This window comes from Takifugu rubripes, chromosome 20, assembly GCF_901000725.2.
Source record: "Takifugu rubripes chromosome 20, fTakRub1.2, whole genome shotgun sequence".
Taxonomy (NCBI): Eukaryota; Metazoa; Chordata; class Actinopteri; order Tetraodontiformes; family Tetraodontidae; genus Takifugu; species Takifugu rubripes.
The window spans coordinates 4,461,593-4,477,819 of NC_042304.1; the positions used below are offsets into that span (position 1 = coordinate 4,461,593).

Here is a 16,227-nt window from a genome sequence, read left to right on the forward strand (position 1 = left end):
GCTGATTTGAAGGCTCCGCGGTCATTTGGCATATGTTCTTAAATAAGGGTCGATGTGCTCCATTTAAATAATAAATATTGGGTGTCTAGATCTTCCCAGACGTAGTTCAATGGCGTTTTGTTTCATGGTTGACTTGTGGTTGCCATGGAGAATGTTTCACGGGGCTGGAGACGTGGACGGTAAAAATGAAAGACAAGTGTATCAACCAATCAGCAACCAGAAAATATTACAATAACCAATAAAATAACAGCAATGTGGAATGACGTCAAGAAGGCGGAAGTGTTTTGCCAAGCCCGTATGAGACAGTAACGATACTGTACGGTAAGACAGTTCCTTGCCACCTAGTGGAATTTAAATATATTTAAATATCGACATATATCAGAAATATTTATATACATTATATTTACTCTATATTTTAATGAGTTTTATTATATAAAATAAACCATTGCTAGGTTGCTACCAGCTAGGCTACTGTGTGTTGTCAGCGTTATAGTCCGTAAAGCGAGGTTCTTTTCTCTTGTCGGGACTTAACAAAGCTAATGTTACATCACATATACTGGCCAGTTGTAGTTTTAGTTTATACCAGCGACACGATCCCTTTTACATCGGCTTCAAAAACATTGAGAGCCTTTGTTCAGCTTTGTGACTAAATCCCCATCCATTAGAACGCTGTGTACATGTGTGTAGACGCAGTATGAGCATCCTGACCCCGTGACAACATGGAGAAGTACGAAAAGGTGAAGAAAATCGGGGAAGGTTCATTTGGAAAAGCAATCCTAGTAAAATCCAAAGAGGATGAAAGTCAATATGTCATCAAGGAGATTAGCATTTCGAGGGTGAGCCCACATGCACGCTGCTTCACAAGGATCACATCCTGCTGGTAAGAGTCCCCACTTTATATCCTTGTTCTTCTGCACATATTTTGGCAGATGTCAAGTCAAGAAAGGCAGGAGTCACGGAAGGAGGTGGCTGTTCTCGCCAATATGAGGCATCCCAACATCGTACAGTATAAAGAGTCTTTTGAAGGTGAGTACTCCCTCCAGACATGTTTCCACTATTGCAGGAGATTCGTTCTAGCATTCTGAATATGATTTACAGTCTTAAAGGAAATGCCTGTCTTTACTTGGCTGGTCGCTACAAGTTAAACTATAAAACGCTATCCGTTTGGAGATTTGGAGTCACCTTTTTTTTTTCTTTAAAACAAAATGTGTGTTTAGGTTTTCGCTCTGCATGCATGATTTACTCAGATTAGTCAGGTTAGACTAGACCAGCCCAGGTGCAACAAATTAAGCAAATCTTTTTTAATGTCGTCAGCCACACCCCCAGTGCTTTAATGTGCAACAAGATTTTTCAACTCACTGTAATGCAGTTGTGTTATACATATCATACCCTTTTACCCTTTGTACCCTAATTTTTTATATGTAATGCCATTTATAGAGGGAGGGTGTCTGTATATTGTAATGGATTACTGTGAGGGAGGGGACCTGTTCAAGAAGATCAACTCCCAGAAAGGAGTTCTGTTCTCAGAGGACCAAGTAAGTCACAAACATTTTGAGACTCAGAGAATTATTTCCCCGCTGGGCGTTTGGATGCTGAAACCTTTGTAATGTTATATTTGCCATCTTCTCTGTTTTCGGGTGTAGATCTTGAATTGGTTTGTACAGATTTGTCTGGCACTGAAACACGTGCATGATCGAAAAATCCTCCACAGGGACATCAAATCCCAGGTATTTCTCTTAAAAATAAGATCTGTCCTTGGCGAAGGTGTATTGCTTTCCTGACCGCTCATCTTAAATCATCCATTTAGAACATATTCTTGACTAAAAATGGAACTGTTCAACTTGGAGACTTTGGAATTGCAAGGGTATTGAACAGGTAAATTTAATGTAATTGAACAGTAACGCTGATCTCTATACAAAAGAAATATGATGAGTGACACCTAATTTGGTTTCTTTGTACATTCACAGCACTGTAGAACTGGCGAGGACATGGATAGGAACGCCGTACTACCTTTCACCGGAGATCTGCGAAAACAAACCATATAACAACAAAAGGTTCTAATGTCAGATTCTGTCACGTGACTAAAGGCGGCCGTAGTTTTACCCTGGTTCTTTTAATGGCGCTGATCAATATTTAACTGTAATACAGTCAACAGAGAGGTTCTAACCAAATTGTGAGCATGTTTAGATTAGGCGATGGCCTCCCAGTGATGTAATCGTATCGCATCACCCTTTATTGAATGAACCCTCTTGTTTGTGGCAACAGCAGGAAGACAGTATTGATTCCCTCGTCTGCTGTTTTTGGAGTGCATGCGACCTAATCCACTTAAATTACCAAGGAGGAAGTGAAATTAGCTGTAATTGGAGTCTGGACCTTATGATGAAAAAGCCTCCGCTCTTCCCCTTGTCTGTATATTTATATGCCCTCTCTTTTCACATTTCCTACTCTCCCCCCTTTTGCAGTGATATTTGGGCCCTTGGGTGTGTCCTTTATGAAATGTGCACGCTCAAGCATGCAGTAAGTATTGTGTGTGTGAGTTCTTTACTAATTCATTCGCGCCTGAAGCTGAATTGTATGTATAAAGGCTAGAAGAGTTAAGGGTCTGTTCCCAGTCATCAGACGCAGCTCCCTGTAGACATGAGCATGTCTGCAGTGATCCCAACAGGCTAAATATTTTTTTTTCTTTTTCTCAGTTTGAGGCTGGAAACATGAAGAATCTGGTGCTGAAGATCATCCGTGGCTCGTACCCGCCCGTATCTGTACATTATTCGCAAGACCTGCGCTCTCTCTTGGCCCAGCTGTTTAAGCGCAGCCCCCGGGAGAGGCCCTCAGTCAACAGCATCCTCGACAAACCTTTCCTCGCCGGCAGGATAGAGAGGTTCCTCTCACCGGAGGTATGACAGACATCCATGTCACTGTTGCACCAATGACATAAATCCATTAAAAGTAATCAGAATAAATGCTTTTTTGGTTTTTAGATCATTGCTCAGGAATTCCACCATCATGTCCTTCACAAGCAGCCTAAAGCTGGTGCGGTGCCGGGGCCAGCAGGTATGTAAAGTCACCGGCGCGTCCTCATGATGCGGTTTCACTTCCCTCCACTTTACGTTAGTCATCGGAACACAGGATGTGTGAAGACATCGCAAGTTCCCTCCGTTTACACGGCATCAGAAAATGATCTCCAATCTGATCAGAAAAGAGCAGCATTGAACCGGAGATCAGTAAAAACCGCCCAAAGTGACACAAACATTTCATCTCATCCATCTTTAGATGTGGTGTTGCTTTGGTTCGGTCTGATTTAAGAAGGAGCGCTGTAGATTGTCATCGTGATTGATCACGCATTGATGTGAAATACACAGTAAAAATAGGAAGTTTAGGACTAGTAGCAGGATTAGAAGAGAAAGGGGTTGATTTGACACTAACTTGGAAAATGTGATTCATTTCTCACATTAAAGGACAGAATTTAATAAATGTGGACTAACTTGTGTTTGGTCCCAATTGAAATCCTTTCTGTGTGCCTTCGTGTTGTTGCCTTTTCGGCTGAAGGCTTATGGTGATCTCTCATTTGTGTGACTAGCCAAGCGCTCAGCCCCTGGTTGTACACCAGTCACTCCAGCGCAGAAGATTACTAAACCAGCCTGCAAGCCCAGAGTGCCTTTAATTGAGAAACTGCGAAAAGCGTCCGACGCAGCCAAAAAAGCGGCAGAGAGGAAACCGGCTGCAAAGCATAAACCAGTGAGTGTCAACAGGTGACGACAGGTTCTTGTGTTGCTGTTTTAGTTTATTTTTGTGCGCCACTCATGAGTTTCTTTTGCTTGTACGTGCGAGTAAGCTGTTTTTGATGTTTGGGTCTGGCGTGTCAGACACCTCTCCCGTCTGGGCAAGTGTACATTTCTACATCCTGCTCTGAACTGCAGTGTTGTATGTCGCTCAGGCCCCTCATCCAGCAGCCCCCCAGAGAAGAGTGAGTCAAGTGGAAGAAGAGAGGAAAAAGCACGAGGTACAGCTGAGAGCCCCACATGAATTATTCTAGATACCCCTCGTGTCCTCTCCACGTAAACAACACCTTGCGCTCTGTCAGCTAACTCCTCTGTCATCACGCTTGGTCCTCATTTTCATCCATTCTCTGCTCACTTGGTGTGTTGAGCTCGAGCTTTAGCCTTTGACCAGCGTTGCTACCCTCTCACCTGTCCAGTGACGGAGCGACCTGCCGCCTCTCTGCCTCAAAGCTCTTTTCAAGCGCTCTCCTCTTGATCGAGATGTTTTCTTTTCCCCTCTGGTTGCAGGAAGGCTGCAGAAAGAAAAAGATGGAGCTGATCGAGAAAGAACGGAAGAAGAGGGAGCAGGTAGGTGGACTCTTCTGGAGGCTTCGGACCACCGCCGGTAGTTTCATTTGAGTCCTGAACTGTTTTGTCTTTAGATGTTCCTGTTGAAAGCCGAGCAAATGAAGCGGTATGAAAAAGAGAAGGTGGGCGTCGTTTTTCTCACGTTTAGAGCTCAGCTGTTGCATATTTAATGACCTGGATGACTAAGAACATATATTGATGTTAACTAACTATGACCAGCTTGTTAAACCTACACAAACACATAAAAACAAGCTAAGAACATGTCAGTATAGTATGAAATGAGTCAGGCTTGACTAAAGCCTTCAAATATGTAATATAGGTCTCACTTTCAATGCCACAATTTCTTATACTGTTTTTTGCCTTGAACATGTTACTATTTTAAACTGCAGCATACATTGCAATTATTACCTGATTATTAGTTTATTAGGGGCTTCGTAACAATTCCTCAACATCAGTTCAGTTCAATGGATCAACTTGTTCTTCAGATCCAAGATTTACTCTTAGAAATGTTGTAGATGCTGTATGAGTCTGTGAGGATGCAGGAAGTGTCAGAATGTCTGTATCTGAAGCTGAGGCTGAACATAACGAACCTGTGGTCTGTGACAGCTCAATCGTATAAATCAAGCAAGAGAACAGGGCTGGAAACACGTTTTAAGTTTGAGTGGAGGCAGCAGCCCCGAGAGGAAGGTATGCTGTTTGATTTTAGTTCCTACCGATGTGACAACTCAAGTTCATCCTGTCGGCCTACCCTCACTTTGACCTCTTATCGCCTCAGTGTTTTGTTGGTGGGGTGAAGAGGGCTGCCCCAGGCGCTGTTCAGGGACCTGCCCCAGGCCCTCTGCCAAATAAAAACCTCTATGAGCATCACTATGCTGCTCTGGACCAGCTCGCCAAACCTCAGACAAAAACTGTCAGTGCAGAGGGCTCAGCAGGACCAGGCAGTCCTATCCGGTATGGGTCTGGTGTCTTGGTACTTTGTTAAGCGGCATCATTTGATGATATTTTCCTCTGTATCTTAGAGGGGTACACGCTGCTGTGGCCCCTGGGCCACCCAATGGTCCCTCTGCGCTCCTGAACACTGAGCTCATTAAGAGAGAACTACAGAAACTGCAGGGAGTGCCCTACCAGCCTCATTTTAGTAGGTAAGTCAAGCAGCCGCTTTTAAGTTTCAAATGGATTTAACGGCTTTGTGTGTTCGTCCTTTAAGTTCCTCTGATGTCCCCTGTTTCATGTCCAGGCAGCGTGCTCAGGTAGCTCGTGGGCGGGCACACCAGGTGGAGGAGTTTTTACAGAGGAAGAGAGAAGCCATGCTCAACAAAGTTCGTGCAGAGGGACAGCTGGTATGTAACGTCAGCACTTTTTCTCAGTTAAACTTTAGACAAAATTCTAAACATCTTCTGAACAGCACTTACTATACTCAAACCAAATTCAAGAAAAGTGGACTTGATGTGCTATGTATCAAAAGTTATGTATCTCTTTGCCTGTCCACACATTCAAACGGCTCCGTGTATTGTGAAAGGCTTCGCTTGCATTGCCAAAATTAAGCATTAGCCACATTTTAACTCTTTGTCTAGCTTAGCAGTTTGTGCAGCTGAGTTAGATTTTAGAGCAGTTAGCATTTGTTGCAAATAAGCCAAATAAGGTTGGGAATGAACTTTAGAGGGATATTTTTTTAGACTTGGTGTGATTAAGATTTACTCCCCTTTTAAAAAAAGGGAGCCCTTTCAGCACGATTGATAGAATATGTGCGTCCATTTTTGGCCACTTGGGGGCGACAAAATATTAAGAATCAGAAAGACGCTACGAGTTCAGAGTTTAAGTCTATTTGTGGGATAATTTTGTAATGATATATTTATCCCTCTGAAGTGTGTACTTTTGGCACCTTGAGTGAGAGTGCATTATTTCCCAGCTTCTCTTTGCTTTTTACTTAACAAATGGCTGAATTTCTTCGCAAGCTTGATGCTACTTTTAGCTGAAGACTGGTTGAAATTTGCAGCTATGTGCTATAGATAAGAAAATGAGTTGTTGAGAGGTGCTACAGGAATAAATGCCCATGTTCTTGGTGAAAACAACACAATAGCCTCTATGCTAAAATATTATTTAAGTCAGGAGCTGAATGACAATTTCCATTTATATCAAAGGTACTTTTCGATTAATTCATTTTTGCAGACTTGCTGTCATAACTATCTCTTGGGCCATAATTGTGACTGTTAGTGGGTATGTCATACTAAAATATGATAGATTTATTTTAATGGCCAGCTGGGAAATTGTTAAATTTTGGTTAAATTGAACGGTAAACAGGGTGCTCGGCAAAACCTGGCAGCAATCTTTGGATGCCGGGCTGGTGCGCTTCGATGCAGGAGGCCCAAGGCCAACAAAGAGGAGGAGGTAGGAGCCCAGGCCTGAATGCCTGGCCTCACACTCTACCTCACTCATAACACATGTGGCTTGGCTTGTCATCATTCATGTGTCTGCATAAAACCTCCCTTGGTGCACCCATAATTCAACCTGGCAGCTTAAACCCATGCCCACCCCTTGCACAACATGTGTTTTTTGAAATGTGAATTCTCTTTATTTCACATCAATAGTGCGTGATGTTCACAACATTGCTAGTGTTTCTTTTGGATGATTATCCGCAGTGTCCCATAGAAGACCACTGTGCTGTCACCTGTGCTCCTGAGTTCTGAATGCATGTGTTTTTTTTTATTTTTTAATATAATCAACATCTTATTAGCTGCTCAGTGCTGTTTTGACCCTGGCTGAAAGGCTATAGTTTGAAAGTACAGGTGAAGTACCTTGTGTGGGCTGCTGCCTATCAACACTCCCATTTTGATCCACACCTCTGTGCAGGTATGTTGAGCAAGTTTTTGTCTTTGTCCTCAGGAGTACTTATCAAGGCTGAGACAGATCCGCTTGCAGAACTTCAATGAGCGGCAGCAGATTAAAGCCCGACTCAGAGGAGAGAGGGTACAGTCCTCCGCTGTCACACTCTCGGAGCCACTACAACGCGACTATTTCAGTTCTCTGACACGTTCCTGCTGTGTGTTTCAGTATGACAGTGATGGTTCTGACAGCCAGGAGTCCACCGAGGAGGCAGCGCTCCGGAGAAAGAAGATTGAAGCTTTAAAAGTGAGTTTGGCAAAGAGAGACTGACGCGTTACCCTCTGCAATATGTCGCCAATGATTACAACAGTCATGACGCTGTTATTGAGATGCAGCTCTTATACCTTATTTTTCCCCTGGCAGGCTCAAGCAAATGCCCGTGCTGCTGTCCTTAAGGAGCAATTAGAGAAGAAGAGAAGAGAAGCCCACGAGAAAGAAAAGAAAGCTTGGGAGGATCATGTATGTTCCTTCGTGTAGGATATACGGATATTTGCGTTCCCTATGACACTTAGGTCTAAACCTGGAGTCTGTGTGTTGTGGCAGCTTGCAGCTCGAGGGATGAAGGTTTCCACGGCAGCAGCAGGAAACGCGGCAGAAGCCCTGGCAGCGTCGTCCACCTCGCAAAGTCCTCCACCAGAATCCAACCCCCCTCAACAGGAACCTGCAGCCAAGGCTCCGGTCCTGCCTGTTCCCCAAATCCAAACCAGCTCAGCTGTATCCATGACAGCTGCCCTGAAGAACGTTGGCGCCGTCAGTGTATATTTACAGTCAAGTAAATATTAGCTCGAGTTATTTTTAATCACGATTTCTTATTGGATTTTTTGTTTTGCAGATCACTCCGATGAAAGAAAGCTTGCCTGATTTAGAAAGAGCCACCATCATTCAGGTGAGCACACAGCAGGTCGGCGACCATCAAGATCCGGATACAATCCTGATCCTGGGACAGGCTGCCGGGGTTTCAACAGTAAAACTGGGTCCACGCTAGCAACGCTTTCATGTCTTAACAACCTCTTACTGCGGGGGCAGAGAGCAGGATTATCACAACCACACACCACTAGTACCACCACTTTAAAAAACAGAGCGTTGCTTGGCTAAAGATTTACACACGCAGCTGCGGATGGATGCAGCTGTCAAAAACACCTGTTTCAGTACAAAGATAAGTCATTCTTTCCTCTTACAGAGCGAGAAAAAAGAGATTTTACGCAGACTCAACCAGAACCTGAAAGAAAGTCCAGTAGCAGAGGCGGAGGCGCTGATGCCAACCCCTGGAGGGCCATGTGGAACTGGCCAGGAGCCACACACGGACGCTGGGGAACAGCCCTCTCCGAGCAGGGACCGCAAAAAGTGGGAAGCGGCAGAGCTGTTCGCACTCCCTGTGCCTCAGCAAACCTTAGAGGAAACCTGTTCCACTATAAACGGTAGGTGCACATTTTCCATTTAGAAGGTTGAGATTGAAGCTCCTGTGCGGGTACCGTTGTTAGAATAGAGAGGTCTCTTCTGGCCGAAGGACAGTCTAAAATATTTTGCTCACCCTCTGCTGGTAGGCTGCAGTAAAGCAACTAGCTCCTCATCTCCTCATCATGTTGAACCTGTTTTGTAGTGTTTGATATTATCTTCACCAGCAAAATTGGAAATGTGTTCACAGGTGCATCTTGGGATATTTGTCAAAAAAGTCAAAAAAAACCAATGTGTCTAAGTGCCGTTATTGCTCAAAGGAGCAAATTACGGAGGGGTGGCACGTGTATTCTCTGTTTTTTCGAGATTCTCTTTTTAAAAAGTGAATGTTGTTTCAATAACCCTGCGTAGGATAATTTAACATTTCTTTAGTTGTCCCTGGTCCAGCTGGGACCTCGTGCCTGTTTCAAAGTCCTTGCTGAGCATTTTCACCACCATCTTCTCTTCAGCCTCCTGTGTGTCTCCAGAACAACCACCGTCTTCTGGCGGGGACAGGAAAAGGTGGGAGGCAGGAGTCGTGCTCGTCCCCTCTGTGGCACAGCAAACTCTGGAGGAGACCAGCCTCGCAACCGTCGGTCAGCCTGCCTCCCGCCAAAGAAGCAGATGTGCCTACAACGGATCCACCGTGTCCTGACCTCTTCCTGCGGTACTTTTCAGAGCAAACAGCCGGTGCTGTCATCCAGATGTGCAGGCTACACGAAGAAGAAGCCCCGAGGAAGGTGTGGCCAGTGAAACCCGACTCTCAGGTGCTGAGGGTGCTGCAGGCGGCAGAGCTTCAGCCCCTCACTCAGGAGCTGGGGAACGTCTCTCTCTGTGATGACGACTCTTCGAGCCCCGGTTCGTCTTCGGCTCTCTTTGCTTGTGTTGCATCATTTTAGATCCGCATCTGTTCAAACACGTCAAAGGGAACTGTCATTTGACAGTAGCTGAAAGCTTTCATTCTCAAAAGTCTCCTTCAACATTGTGATGCAATTGCTGTGTTTTTGTATTTTATAGATGGCTTTTTTGAAATGATGTACCTTTTTTAGCACCTTTTTTGAGAGAATTCACAGCATTCTTGGTTCTGATGCTATATTATATGCACCGACATTATGTTCTACCCAGAAAAACCTAACCTGAGGGCACCGACCGAGCTTGTGAAGACACCGGACAAAATGTCGCCATCCGGTCTGATTGCCGTTCCCAGTCCTGAGGTCCAAAAGGAGCACGCCACCAGGGCTTCACCTCAGGAAATATCTGTAGCAGCAGCACTGCCGCCCGGCCTTACTGATCCTCAGGGTCAGTCCGATGCTGACTGCTTATGTCATATGACTAGTTCATTTAAAGGGCACAGGAAAACCGTAATCATCTGATCTGTGTCGTCTAGATTATGCAGACGTGGAGTCGCTGGTTTTGGAAGAGGAACCTCAACAGGTCTTACGTGCTCCAACTGAAGTGCAAGAGGCCTGGGAACAAGGAAGCCAGCAGCAAATGTGATTATTTTTGATGCGTAATTGTGAAAATGTGATATACAAAAGTCTCTAAAGAGTGCATTTTCCTTGTAGGCCTCCAGGGGGTAACCCAGGACCAGTGTGTTGTGAAGAGGAGGAGAAGAGTGAAGAGAAACCAAACGAATCCTCAGGTACCCAATCATGACATGTCCAAAATGTCAAGAATTCATTGATACAAATGAAATATCTCCTTTTATACTTTGGGGGAGTTGGGAGTGAGCTCGATGGAGCTCAACAACTGTGAAATGCAAAGTGTGAGGATGTATTTAAATCTGTCCTAACCTCTCATTTCCATGTACAGAAGAGCCCCTGTTCATGAAGTTGTGCTCCCCTGCTCACCGACGCACGGCTGCCCTCGCCATCCTCTCGGCCCAGTCCTCCGTGGACGACTCGTCCTCCTCGCTGACCTCTCGCTCCCGTTCCGTCTCGCCTCTGCGCTCCAAACACCACAACGCCCTTTTAATTGGCCTCTCCACAGGCATGTTTGACACCAACAACCCAAAGGTGAGCATATAAAACAGACTTTTTCAGACTTATCTAAATAGAAACAAGGCCCCCATCGGACTGAGCTACATCCTCCCCGCATTTAATTGTTATTTAATTTGATCTGGATCAAACCGGTGGCTGGTATTGAATTTGAGATGAGGACATTAGTAAATAATGATAATCTCTACATCCTCTGTTTCGATCGGACCCTCAGATGCTCCGGACGTGCTCCCTGCCAGACCTTAGCCGGCTCTTCGATGCGCAGCAGAGCTCTGCAGTGACAGACGCCAATGCCGCCCAAGACAACAACCTGGAGGTTGAGGACCTGGATGAGGCAGCGAAAGATGAAGAACAGTCAGAGAACGAAGAGTAAGATGAACGTACCTTGCAACCACAAAGCAGAGTGGCTGATAGTTTTGTAGTCTCTGCTCTTTCCCCCCACCCGAGTGCACAGGGTCCGATAACCGTATTCCCTTTTTCCAAGCGTGTCTGAGTATGAAGACCTTCGGAACATCCAGGCCTCCATGGAACGTCTGCTGCACGAGGAGGGGGAGCTAATGGGGTGCACCCCAGAGGTCAACGCAGGAGACTTCAATGGGAACCCACCAGAAGGCCAAGAGCTTTTCAACAGTCTAACGACCGAGATCGATCAGGACAATAACAACATGGTCGTAGATGACGACGATGAAGCCGATGAAGATGAAGAGGAGGAGGATGACGGCGATAAAGAGGAGGCGGAGGAAGAGGATTGCTCTAATGGAAGTCCTGCTGAGGAGGATCATAGTAACAACAGCCAGCTGAATGAAGAGTGGCATTCAGGTATGAGGTGTCGCGCACATTTGTGGGAAAAAAGGTTGTATTTCAGGTCCATTCCTTTATATGGTTCATGGATTCTTTTTGCATCGTTATTAAAGTCGCCAGACGTCTGTCTTCCCTTGCACCACAGATGGCAGTGGAGAGGACCAGTGTGCCGAGGCACCGTATCACGACAGCATCTTCAGTCGCCTGGAAGAGCTCCGCTTCAACCTGGAGCAGCAGATGGGCTTGGAAAAATGTATCCAGGCCTACAATAAGATCAAGGTGGGAACAATCAGGAGCTCTCCGACTTGCTGACGCTGGTGCCGTTCGCTCTGACTTCACACCTAACATTTCAGGCTATACATGAGGATGAAGATGAGAACATTGACCAGGGCTCCAGTTTGGTGTTGAGCATCTTAGGAACTGAGCATCAGCATCTGTACCCCAACATCCTTCATCTGGTGATGGCAGACGGCGCCTACCAGGAAGGTTGGTGCCCTTCTCAGTTCGGCGTTCCTGTTAAATGCCAGTCTGATTATTAACTCATAAAATAAAAGCACCTTTGACCTGCCCGCCTGCTTGGATGCATCCGTCCTGAAGGCAATATGGTCAATATGTTCTTTTGAATCAGTGCTATGGAAGGTTTTCTTGTCACATAGATGTTATCTCTCTATTTTCAACTAACATGTACAGGAATGCTTGGATGATCCTGTTTATATAATCTAAACTGACTGTTTCACTGGCGGTGTCAATCCACCAATAATATAGTCTAATCAGTGACCTGCTTCTCTGATGAAAGATCTGATTCTTCCTGTCATTTCCGACTTTTTTTAGGTAATGATGCGTAATATTTTTGCTGTGGGCCCTCTGACAGCTGTGGCTATCTTCTGCTTAGCTGATGTCTTCCCCCCCGCCCACACCATCACCATGGAGATGAGTCGGTATGCACGCAGGGTTGCATTTAACGTCGTTTCAGGGACACCTGCATGATTAATCAACACTATTTCAGCTGTATTTTATAAGTGTGACTATCAAGAACTGGTGTTTGCACCAGAATCCTTTCAGAAGTGCTTTATCAGTTCCACGTCTGTATGAGCCAGTTTGTGGATTCACTCCTCACATGTAGTTTACTGATTCCATAAACCCCGTTGTGCTCGTGTTTGTGTCTGGTTCTGTTAACTCCAGCAGCAACAGTTCGGCTAGCAAAGGTTTGGTCCTCTCAGGTACTTTTTCTGACTTTCACCCCAAAATGCTTTAAGGTTAAACCACCTCTCCTCCTAAATGTCCGGTGATTTACTACAGAAAAACAACTTAACCTCTTTTTTCAGCTTTGTATCATTATTCTCTAGCCTGCTGCTGAAACAGAGGAATGTTGAGAGGCTGTATGTTGCCAGGATATTGTAGCACGACTGATATTAAAGTGTAGTGGAAGCGACCTCCATCAGATGGATGCTCTGATGAATCAAGCAATGGTACCGATGTAATCGATAACTCAGAATAGAAGTAAATGTAAATCTTATAATGTAATAAAGATTTGTAACAACCTCACGACTGGTGCCGTTTTGTCTCTTGACTTCATGCTGGGTAACATCTTAATTAGATCTTTTGGGATGTAATTCATTAACAGGTGTCTCAAGAAAACTTACAGAGTCTAATCCTGGCTTTTCAGTACAGCAAAAAAAAATTGGAATATTTAAAAAAAAAACAAGCGTTTTCTGTAACTGATAAATATAAAATGCTGAGGACATGAAGGGCAGAGAAGGTCTGTTACCAAATGTGCGTGTTTATTCTCATTGAACGTTGTGATCGATGGCTTGGTTCTGGACAGCCAGCCTCGATCCTGTCGCACTAAATCAGACATGCGCTTGGAACTCTGAAGGCTCTTGTTATATTATTCCAGAGGGGCTGCAACTACAAATAAATCTCAGTGTGTGTCTGGGGCCGTTGTTTGTTGTTGAAAATAGTCCTCCATGCTCGCCAGCGACAATAGTCTGATGACCCGTAAAGAAAAAGTGGACTGCTTCTCTTTTTAACTTCAAACACTTAACTAGAAGGAGCACTTTCGGTGCTATAATTATGGCATATTCACAATCAGATGCAAGCAGACGTTACTGCTTAGAAGGTGCATTTATATCATTCTGAATATGCAAAAGTAAGAATTGTTCTGAATATTTCAAGGTTCTCCTAAACGCATCACATTCTAAGCCACTTGAAAGGTATTTTCTTACCCGTGTGATGAATAATGCAATTTTAGTGAGGGATTTAATTAGAATTTCACCATGCAAATGTACATGGATATATGTTCTGACCCGCTGAGTGTTCATTTTATTGATGCTGTTAGCTGAAGGCTGGAGAGCAACAGCACTTAAAGCATCACAACAGGAGTTTTTTTAATTAAATATTTATGAAGCATGGCGGCCTTTTCCCTTTTTTGTTTCATAACAGTATTCTGCTGTGTTTTACCTTGGTAGGGAACAGAATTTCATGTTCCCTGCAGGAGTTTTACTTTGATAAGGACGAGGACTGAGTCTTGTTCATGTTGGCTTCTAGAAGAAACAAACTTAATTTGACAGATTTCTGGTGTTTCCCCCCGAACTGGAGCAATAGGTACCGGTAAATAAAAATAGACTTGACTGTGTGGGGAAAACATGATGGAACAGTCTCGTCAGGGTTGGTATGATATTTGGGATGAAACCTTTTTTATTCATAAGGGAGAAAAAAGAGAAAAATCCCCCTCCAGGGAAATATATTCAGTCAGCCATTATCAGACAGCTTTCGTTGACATTCCCAGTCTCATTAGGAAGCAGTTTGCCCTGAGCTGGGTTTGTATGTCCTCTCAAAGACATAAAAAATGAATATTACTGACTCCTCTGATAAGAAGATCTCATTAAGCGAGTTTGAGCTGCTTTCAGATATAAAAAGAATGCCGTTCCAACCATGGATTTAGGCTCTTTGCCATTTGTACCTTTAACCTTTACAGTCACGGCACAAACCACTGAGGACGGTATTCTGTCATCATGATCTCTCCATATAAATCACATTTCTCTCTTTGTCCTCCCTCCCCCTTTTCTTGTCCCATTTATAAGTGGTGACACAGCTGTCAGCCTCCTCACATGAGGTCGTGTGCGAGCGTGGACGTTGTTTTGTCCTCAGGTGCAGCCATTTTGGGCGATTGTTGCATTTCAAAGGCTACAAATCATCTCTGCTGTCTTTGTGCATAACATTAAGCCGCAAATTCTACGGTGTTTCGGAATGTGTGCAGGTTGTGTGTGTGTTCCTCTGCGCGTGTGTTTGCGTGTGTGGTTCTACACGGAGGTCAAGCAGAGAGGGAGGGCAGGGGCCATTGTCTCAGCAGAGGTGGAGGGGTGGAATTGCTTCGTCTTTGCTGTGAGGAAATATGACCTGAGGGCCTCCTGCCAACTCCCATAGGATCACATGTGACAGAGGAGAGCCACCTCCACATAAATCTCCTCCTTTATTGCTCTTTTTCCTCCCCCTCAGCTCTCCACACTTGCTCAATATGCAGCGGCTTCCACGTGAGATAAAAATAAATCACATATTTACTGTCTGGCTATGCTGTTACTTTCCTAACTAGAGTATTTGAACTCAGATATGAATTCAGTTGCAAATGGATTGTTTGTCCTCTCATTCTGAATCTTCCGTTTCTTGGAGTTTTGACTTATTTCAATGTGATGTTGCATTAAATAGTACGTTAAATGAACAAGACAGTTTGTTTTCTACCTCTCAACATCCAGATTGGTGACTGACTCAACACCCCTTTGGACAATAATAGATGGTCGTTTGAATGTATCATAAAGCTTGGATTGTGTAGTTTCTGTGTTGTAAAATATGTATCTGTATATTAGATAATTATTAAAGCCATTTATGTATCAGTGGTTAATTAAAAAAAGAATCTAAATTCAAAATGAATGTTACATGAGAAGCGTAACATGATAAACAATAAGTGCAGTTTTTTTAAAATCACGGATGAAAATATTAATAACATTCAATATGTACTCTTACAAATAGCTGTTTATTAACATTGGCTTCATGACATCTTCTTTTCTCCAGCAGCGCTCAAAGTACATGTGGATGTTAGGAAGCAGAGACATTGTTCATAGACATGATGTCTTTTTGCAGATGACATTTGGCCCGCACCTTTCCCAGGAATAATGAGACTGACGCGAACTCAACACAAGTCTCACTCCCCCCTCCCTGAAATGCGAAGTGGTCGGATTTCAGTTGTGATCTGTTCAACTGGGGTACGAGGAGGTCCCGGGTGCCAGCTCACCCCCTCACCGCGTCGCAAAATAATCGAACAATTAACAGTTATTTTTCTCTTGGCCCTGAACGAGGTGCTGCGTTTTACACTTCATTACACGTTACAGGACTGTTGCGTTCACGTCCGTCCGACGCTGGTCGCTCCCCTCTCGCGGCGCGCCAATATTACAATGTTCCGTAGTGGCGCTCTTCGGTCGTAAACGGCTTCTCTGTAGCCTGCTGGTGTTTAATATAAGAGAAAGAAAAACTTTTATTGAGGTATATTTATTGCACAGGACGTCAGTGTCGGTGACGACAAACAGCTTGAGACTACGCTCCCATTTTGGTAAAGTAGTTTATTTAGTAATCTGGAATCTTTGGAGTGCAATGATTGATTATTTCATTCACTCTTATCACGAACAACATATATATTTAATTCCGGGGGGCTACACGTGTAATTTGGAGACTCGCCCACGCGTACGTGCTAATTATCCGTGAATGTATAGTTT

At 44.3% G+C, this 16,227-nt stretch overlaps 1 protein-coding gene across 6 annotated transcripts; it reads left to right on the plus strand.

Annotated features, from left to right (window-relative positions):
* The first annotated feature begins 162 nt into the window (after positions 1–162).
* On the plus strand, positions 163–13,005 carry nek1 (NIMA-related kinase 1). 6 transcript variants are annotated; one of them, XM_029828701.1, is made up of 36 exons: positions 163–321; positions 688–836; positions 930–1,026; positions 1,438–1,535; positions 1,644–1,727; positions 1,808–1,875; positions 1,968–2,054; positions 2,463–2,517; positions 2,694–2,894; positions 2,979–3,051; positions 3,578–3,735; positions 3,935–4,000; positions 4,287–4,346; positions 4,421–4,468; positions 4,953–5,033; positions 5,122–5,297; positions 5,366–5,488; positions 5,584–5,686; positions 6,648–6,734; positions 7,230–7,313; positions 7,398–7,475; positions 7,593–7,688; positions 7,773–7,979; positions 8,062–8,115; positions 8,410–8,647; positions 9,134–9,259; positions 9,342–9,521; positions 9,789–9,962; positions 10,051–10,156; positions 10,229–10,305; positions 10,476–10,678; positions 10,875–11,029; positions 11,145–11,479; positions 11,607–11,740; positions 11,815–11,947; positions 12,293–13,005. In XM_029828701.1, the coding sequence occupies exons 2-36, from the start codon at positions 720–722 to the stop codon at positions 12,304–12,306; spliced, it is 4,176 nt and encodes a 1,391-aa protein (XP_029684561.1). In that variant the 5' UTR covers positions 163–321; positions 688–719; the 3' UTR covers positions 12,307–13,005. The 6 variants fall into 6 exon arrangements, with proteins under 6 accessions (XP_029684561.1, XP_011612830.2, XP_029684564.1 ...); XM_029828703.1 differs by having other exon boundaries at positions 290–321; positions 666–836; XM_011614528.2 differs by lacking the exon at positions 6,648–6,734.
* Positions 13,006–16,227: the final 3,222 nt, after the last annotated feature.